Source organism: Sinocyclocheilus rhinocerous, unplaced genomic scaffold, assembly GCF_001515625.1.
Source record: "Sinocyclocheilus rhinocerous isolate Xijiao unplaced genomic scaffold, SAMN03320098_v1.1 scaffold1189, whole genome shotgun sequence".
Taxonomy (NCBI): domain Eukaryota; kingdom Metazoa; phylum Chordata; class Actinopteri; order Cypriniformes; family Cyprinidae; genus Sinocyclocheilus; species Sinocyclocheilus rhinocerous.
Window position 1 is genome coordinate 195,318 of NW_015633719.1, and position 8,967 is coordinate 204,284.

Genomic DNA, 8,967 nt, shown 5'->3' on the forward strand with positions numbered 1-8,967 from the left:
TTATTTTCCAGTGCAATTATGTAAAAACATTAACTTAGTAGCAAAGTGACTTACGATATTAAGTCCCTTAACGAGTTTATGCTTAAAACAAGAAAAAACAATTGTATCAAGGGGAACAGAGAAATAAACTTCAAAGGGAAAACATGATTATTTTTTGGACCCCATTAGCAGATATTTTTCTTGTTTTAAGCAAGAACTCACATAGTTTTCAGAAAGTAAGACTTAATATACTCTTGTTTTCCAATACAAATATCTAAATATTCTTAAATCAAGATCTATTTGCTTGAGATGCAAAATAACTTATTTTAAGAATAAATTAAAGACTTAATATCTTAGGTCATTTTGCATAAGTAAATGTATCTTGATTTAAGAATACTTAAGTATTTTGTCTTGTTCTCCAGTACAAATATCTAAATATTCTTAAATCAAGATACATTTACTTAAAATACTCACTCATTTTCTGAAAAATGTGAAGCGAGATTCAATGACAGACAGACTCGCGCGAGCTGTTTGTTAACGTCTAAAGTGACTGCGAGACGTGGGCATCTCTGTTTGTGCATCCTCTCACCATAACCTCACAGCTTTATCCTTCACATCTCAGTGAAATTAATATTTCAGCCCAGACACCCATTGGGTTGCGAGCCGCCCGAGGGCTCGATTCATTATGGATAAAGATTGTTTTTAGAGTTCAGGTAGAAGTGGAGTTCAGCACTCACTCCCTCGTCCCTTCCTCCATGTGAAAGTTGCTTGTCTTGACTGTTTTCTCCTCCATGTTGAATAGTGGTTTGAGATGACCTACACTAAAATATTCCCTTATCTTTCTTTTGCTTCTTGTTATTCCGTACATTAACTTTGGAAAAGATAAATGAGGTAAGCAGCCCTTTTTGGATATATGTAAGATGTTTTAGTTGCTTGTTAGTTGCTAATATGACTCGTTAGCTCCCGATACAAATATCTAAATATTCTTAAATCAAGATACATTTACTTAAAATACTCACTCATTTTCTGAAAAATGTGAAGCGAGATTTAATTTTAAAAATGATTTATTTATTTATTGTTTTAATTTACCCCATTAGCAAATATTTTTTTACCATAAACTCACTTAAATGTGATCATTTTTATGGAAAAACAAGTCTTACTATAAGTCATTTTGCTTCTGAAGTAAATATATCCTAAAGATTTAAGAATGTTTGGATATTTGTACTGGAAAACAAGACAGAAATACTGAGAAAGAGCATTTTTTGCAGTGTTATCTCCATGAGCTCATGTCATCACCAAACCGCTCCAGTTCTGTTGAATCCTTCTTTTGCTTCTTGTTATTCCGTACATTAACTTTGGAAAAGATAAATGAGGTAAGCAGCCGTTTTTGGATATATGTAAGATGTTTTAGTTGCTTGTTAGTTGCTAATATGACTCGTTAGCTCCCGATTGTCCTGTAGTTTGTCTTGAAGCTCCTGTAGTTTCACCAGTCTTACCTTAGCAACGGTTGCCCCCCGCCATATTATCAGACAGGATTTTGTTCTTTTTCTAATGTAAGGTTCTGTGCGTTTTGATGGTTTGCGTAAAATTGCATTGAAAGCTTTCCAAAAGTATAGTTGCCGGGTTGCTTGTAATACGCAGAGATGTTTTTATTTTTATTTTCATCTTTAAATAATCTTGGGTCATTCATGTATCATTTTCACTGTAAAAAAGTGTTTGATCAGAGTTATTACAAAAAAAAAAAAAGCAAAGCCATAAGAATTTTTTTTTTACTTCAAATAAAGTTTATATGAAATTTTAAAATATATGTTCTATTTCAGCTAGTTGTCAAGACAACATTTCTCATTTTCATTTAGTTTAACTTGATGAATTAAAATAACTAAAACTAAAATATAAAAAGTCCACAGATTAAAAAAGAAATAAAAAGGGTAATTTCGACTTTTTGTCTTGCAATTCACTTTTTTCAGAATTAGCATTCTGAATTTATTAGAATTTTTATTTTTATTCATTTCGATTTTTTTAGAATTTCTAAATTAGAATTTGTATTTATTCTTGATTTAAGAATATTTTAGATTTTTATTAAACTTTATTATTATCAGAGATATAAACTCAGAATTGCAAGATATAAACTTTTATTCTGAGTTGAAAAGTCAGAATTGAGATATTAAAAGTCAAAACTGTGAGATTTTTATTTATTTCTTTTTAATTCCATGGCAGAAAAATGTCTGAATTGTGAGATAAAAAGGCACTATTACCTTTTTATTTTTATTCCAGGGTGGAAATTATCTTCCATAATATTAAATAAATAAATATAAAACATAATAAATAACAAAAAACAACCAAATTACTAAAACTTTAACTAAAAATAAAATGAAAACAGCTAAAAACTAATTTAAAACTGATTCTGATTCACACTTTTTTCAGTTTTAAATCATGGTACACTAAAATGTAACTATTTCTTCAGAGAAACCATGTCATATTATTATTGTTATTTTGTTTCATTATTACACAGCAGCTTCCATAATATATATATATAAAAAAATTTAAAAAAAGTAATAAAAATGACAACAAAAATTCTAAACTTCTAAAATTAAAATTAAAACAGATTTCACAAATTCTTTGGTTTTTAAATCATGTTACGACACAATTTAACTATTTCTTTAAATAGAAACAGTGTCATATCTCATTCCAGCCCATGTAAGAATAATATTCAGCATTAGCAACAGTAACCGAGAGGGGCGGAGCTTAGCAAAGCGTCAGTTTCTATGAACTCTGCAGACTGAGCATCTTTTATAAATGTATATTTATAGTGTCAGAATCCAACATTTGAACACCTGATGCTCAAATCGCATTAAAAACTGTCTGAGGAAGTTTATTTGTGGATAAAACCCATCAGAAGCTTCTGGAGCAAACTGTAAAGCTTTACTAGTCGCTGTCAGACGTCACAGAGGGGGAGGGAATGCATCCACAAATACCTGGAGCATGCTGGGATGTATAACAATAAAGAGCAGCAGGGAATCGACAACTGCATTTTACAACATGCATTATTAAGTTGGGTCGATGCTTGTTTTATTCATGCTTGTTTTGACATCTTTCAGAGAGCGCGTGTTATTCGGCATCAATTTCATTTCATGACTCTGTTTATTAGATTTGATTTCACCTCCTGCTTTTATCCTCAGCGCCACTGAGACGAAACGCAAGTTAATGTTAACGTTCGAGGCGCTCCTCTCGTTCTGGACGAATCCAGATCTGGTTTTTAGCATCGCCACAGTTTGGGCTCATGATTCCAGTCATGCGTCTGATTGGCTGCGGATTTGAGGCTCAGCCAATCACAGCGAGTGGCCTAGAGGGACAGAAACAGCCTGGAGCTTCCTGCCAGCCATTTCTCCATCCGCTCCATTCCAGTCTGCTGTGAAGCTTATTTATTCAGCACCACATTTTTATATTTCAAAAGATTATTTTCCCATCAAGCAAAGTCTGAAAATCATTATTCTCTCCTGTTTCGCTTCAGCAGCTCTTAAAGGGACAGTTCACCCGAAATTAAAAGTACCGTCGTCATGTACTCGCCCCAGTGTTGTTTTAGTGTCACTGAAAAACTGTTAAAGTTGTTGGTAATATTTTGAATTGGGTTTTGTTTTTATATTTTAATTTTTGTTAAAATGTATGTAATTTTATGTTTTTATTATTCCTATATTTACTATCTTTTTAAGTGTTTCAAATCAATTTTAAATATAAATTGTTTTAGTTATTAGTTTTAGATATTTTATTGATTCAAGTTAAATTAAATGAAAATGAGAATTTTTTATTAGTATTTTTTTATTTTTTTGTCTATATAGTTTTTATCAAGTGTAGTTTTTAGTTTTAGTTTATTTAGTTATTTTAGTACTTCAACTTGAACTAAATGAAAAATGTTGGTTTGGCAACTAGCCAATAAAATAAAATAAGTTTTTTTTATTAAATATTTAATTTATTTTAGTTAATAAAAATAAGATAAACGTTTTTTTGTGTTTAATTTAATATATTTTGGTTAATGTTTATGTTCATTGTATTATTTAAAATTTTTTAAAATAAGTTTAAGTTTTTATATTCAATTTATTTCTGTTAATGTTTATTTTGTTTATTTTATTTGTATTTAAAATTTTTATTTAAAATACGTTTTTTATATTTAATTTATTTCAGTTTTTATTTTTATTATTATAATTTTTTTTTATATAGTTTTAGTTTTAGTTAAAGATAATAACCCTACAAGATACCCTACAGATACAATCATTTTATATGATGAACATATTTTATTTAGCCTTTTATTTACATCTAAACAATTATCTAAACCTCTCAGGGCATTACAAATATCTTAATTTCTGTTTTAAAGATTGACCAAAGTCTTATTGGTTTGAATTATGACGGAGTTTACATTTCTGGGTGAATTATTCCAGTAAGTTGAGCCTGTTTTTCTGCGTGTCTTGTTTTTATACACCAGTAAAAGCACACAGAAGCGCCGTCAGTGTTTGTTTGACAGAATCTGTGCTTCATAACACGTCTTGGCTGTGTAAATACTCTCGGAGGCGTCTGTGTGTGACCGTCTTGAATATTTAAGAGTGTGTGTGTGTGAGTGTGTGTGTGTGTCGTTGTGTGTGTGTGTGTCGTTGTGTGTGTGTGTCGTTGTTTGTGTGTTGTTGTTTGACTCAGTTGTCATGATTTTCCCGCTGCGCTCTCGCGTTGGACTCCTGCATCTCATTATCTGAAAGGTGTTTGTCAGTGGCTCGTACCTTCCTTCCGTCTCGTCTCGTCTCGCTGACACTGAGACGCGCTGAATAACAAACTGCTGCCGCTTCAGGAGGAAAATAACAGAAGCAACATCAACATTCATTAAATTGGCTCTAATGTCTCTTTAGATGCTTTAAATGCATCTGCATTTCATGATGTTTGCTAAACTACATGTATATACACTAGTCAGCATTTGAAGTGGTTCTAAAGTTTTCATTAAAGTTGTCCTAAAACCTAAAACCAAAATGCGTTCTTGTCTTAGGGCAACTTTGATGAACTTTATTGATCCACTTCAAATGCTGACTATTATATATATATATATACAGTATCTCACAGAAGTGAGTACACCCCTCACATTTTTGTTAATATTTTATTATATCTTTTCATGTGACAACACTGAAGAAATGACACTTTGCTACAATGTAAAGTAGTGAGTGTACAGCTTGTATAACAGTGTAAATTTGCTGTCCCCTCAAAATAACTCAACACACAGCCATTAATGTCTAAACCGCTGGCCACAAAAGTGAGTACACTCCTAAGTGAAAATATCCAAATTGGGCCCAAAGTCGAGTTTCACAATTTGAGTTGAATTACTGAAATAAATGAACTTTTCCATGACATTCTAATTTATTGAGATGCACCTGTATATACTGTTACAAAAGATTTATTTTTCAAATTTCTATTCATCTGTGAATCCTGAAAAATAAAATGTATCACAATTTTCACAAAAATATCCGGCAGCACTGTTTTCAACTTTGATAATTGTTAATAATTTGATAATTTTACCATTTTTTACAATAATAATATAACAATTATAACAATATCAATATGATATCAGTATTTTTGTTTTATTTTTTGTATTTGTTTTATTATTTTTAATAAGTATTCAATTGAATGTTTAAAAATGTTTTGATTTGGTTTTTATTTTTATGTTTTCTATTTTCATTATACTATTAGTTAAAGTTTTAGTAATTTTGTTGTGTTTGTTGTTTTTAGTATTTCTATTTATACATTTTATTTTGTATATATATATATATATATATATACAGTATATATATATTCACACATACATATATTCACATATGCATTTAATCAAAGAAATCAATACTTTTATTCATTAATGACACATTAAATTGATCAAAAGTTTCAGTAAAGACATTTATAATGTTACAAATGTCAAATTTCTATTCATCTGTGAATCCTGAAAAATAAAATGCATCACGGTTTCCACAAAAATATTATGCAGCACAACTGTTTTCATCATTGATAATAATCAGAAATGTTTCTCAAGCAGCAAATCAGCATATTATTATGATTTCTGAAGATCATGTGACACTGAAGACTGGAGTAATGATGCTGAAAATACAGCTGCGCATCACAGAAATAAATTACAGTTTAACACATATTCACATAGAAAACAGCTGTTTTAGATTAGAATAATATTTCACTATTTTTACAGTGTTTTTGATCAAATAAATGCAGCCTTGCTGAGCAGAAGAGACTCTTTCAGAAACATTTTAACACTAAGATGTGTTTCTATTTATTTACTGCACACAGACGTGTTGAGTTTCAGAATGAAAGACTTTTCTCTCAAAGTAGTTTTTCTGTTTCTTTAAGTCTTCTAAAGGTTACCGTGCTGGAAATGAAAGAGCGTTGCAGGTTAAATCTGACTCGTCTCTCCTTCTGCTGTGATTCATGCCTCGAGAAACCACAACACTTTCCTTCTAACCTCAATCACAGAGCCTGCTAACAGAAGCGCTTCACTCCGAGATGCTCGTCAGAAAGCTGCGTTCCGGTGGTCTTTTCTTCGGTGAATATCAAGCCGTCATTAAGCAGAAAGAGCCGATGATCAGCCGTGTCTCCCGCAGATGAAGCTGGTGTCATCATTGTGTTTAGCACAATCACCGCAATCATATCTCTTGTCTCTAGACGAGGACTATCAAGCTCTATTTCTGTCTCACCTCCACACTTACACAGAGAAACGGCAGAGACCAGCCCCACGGCCCTCAGAAGCCAGCGCTGAAGTGTATTTTCATAATTAGCTGTAATTGCGCGGCGAGCGGAGCATTAATGTTTGATGAGTTTCTGTTGAGGAGGAACAAACGTCGGCTGCGTTTCTCTTTCTGTCTGTCTCTCTTGTGCTTTCATGTGGTTCGATGTAAAACTCACGCCGTGATCGAGCTCCTGCGGTCAGCGCTTGCCTCAGAAAATAATATTAACTAAACCCTCAGATTAAAAATGCTAGAAGTGGATGCAATGCAATAAACATTGCTTGCTATGTTGTGAGTGTGTACCTATGTAGGCAGCACTTTAAGGCATTATACTGTAGGTGGGATTATGCCACTTTATAAGATGTTTTCTTTTTATTTTAGCTTAACATTGCATGAATTCTTTGTGCATAAGATAATCCCAGAATGCATTGCAACAAGTAAAAAAAATATGCAAGATGGCAGATGAGGCAAGAGAAATGTTGAGAATGTTAAAAATGGGCTGTGTGTTTTAATTTATTATGTATTAGAAGTATGTGTAAATATTATAGATTGTAGAAAATTACAACAATGTTACAATAAAATGTAATGTTAAATATTTTGATAAAATTTAAATATTAAATAATTTAAATATACATTTTTTATTTTATTTTATTAATAGGCTATTAACATTTTTGTTTGATTTTAATATTAAAATATAAAATTCAATGTTAATAATATGCTATTGATATTTTTATTTGATGTTAATATTAAATAATTTAAAAATTAAATTAAATGTTTCATGATAATTTAATAGTTTTAATAATATACTATTAATATTTTTGTTTGATATTAATGTTAAGTAATTTAAATACATTTTCAATTAAATGTTCAAAATAGTTTAAGAATTGTATTAATGCGCTATTAATATTTTTTGTTTTGTTTCAATTTTAAATGATTTAAATAAATGTTCACTTAAATGTTTAATGATAATTTAACCATTTTAATAATAAACTATGAATGTTTTTGTAGGATTTTAATATTATATAATTTAAATAAAAATTCAATGAAATGTTTATTAATAATTTAACAATTTTAATAATATAATATCAGTATTTTTGTTTGATTTTAATTTGAAATATGTATTTAATGAAATGTGTAATAATAATTTACCACTTTAAAAATGTACTATTAATATTTTTATTACTTTTAATATTAAATGGAGTTTTCAATTAAATGTTTAATATTAACAGTAATTTGTAACAAATTTTATTATATAAAATTAATATGTTAATTGATTTTAATATAATAAATAATTTAAATATTCACTATTTTGAACAATAGTAATATGTTTGCTTGTGCTGTGTATTGTTTGCTTGTTAGAGTAAACATGCTCATGTCAAACTCTAGAGTAATTTGAAATGATTTTCTGTGGTAATGGAGATGCTGCACGTTCTGTTTCATGATCATAAATTTCATTTTCCTCTTTTCTCTGGCTGTTTATGTCCGACTACATTCTCATGTGTTGCCCTGACCTTTGACCTGCTGTTCGTCACTCATGTTCGTTCTGCTAACCGTGTTTTTGTCGTTGTCTTTTAGAGCTTCTTTGAAGGGCAGGCGGCGCCGTGGGACTCGGCCAAAAAAGACGACAAACCTGTGTGAGTGTGTGTGTGCGCGTGAGTGAGTGTGTGTGTGTGTCTGTGTGTGTGTGTGTGAGTGAGTGTGTGTGTCAGGACGTTGCTTTAAGATCGGCGGTTTTCCCATGAGCCTCTGGGCCTCCGTCAGCGTGAGCCGATCACAGCGCAGGAGCTGCAGGCATGAGCAGCATTCACTCTGAGCGAAACGAGCGCGTCACATCGCTTCAGCGTCTCTCTGACAGAAAAACACACGAGTTTGTCAATTGAGTTTAGCTGCTCAAGTTGGTAATAAGTGTTTTGTCTAATTTTAATATTTAATAAATGTAATTATTTATTATTAATTATTATTAATATTTTTTAAATATGTTACTATTAATTAACAGGTCTCCATTCACCTGTTGTTTTCTGAAACTTAGTCATTATGTTATATATAATGTATGAATATAATTTATATTAAATTATAATACTGCTGTTATTTTTTTATTTATTTCATGATTGTGAAATTAACTGAATGAAAAAGTGAATGACAGTTTCATTTTAAGTTTTGTGTGAGTGTGTGAGTGAGTGTGTGTGTGAGAGCGAGTGTGTGTGTGAGAGCGAGTGTGTGTGTGAGAGCGAGA

At 30.8% G+C, this 8,967-nt stretch overlaps 1 protein-coding gene across 1 annotated transcript in view; it reads left to right on the forward strand.

The window, feature by feature from the left end:
* LOC107744738 (protein tyrosine phosphatase receptor type M) overlaps positions 1-8,967 on the forward strand; it is a 182,087-nt gene that overhangs the window by 137,803 nt on the left and 35,317 nt on the right. Inside the window, 1 exon segment of the mRNA XM_016558555.1 lies at positions 8,310-8,376. Within this exon segment, the coding sequence (XP_016414041.1) occupies positions 8,310-8,376 (67 nt within the window).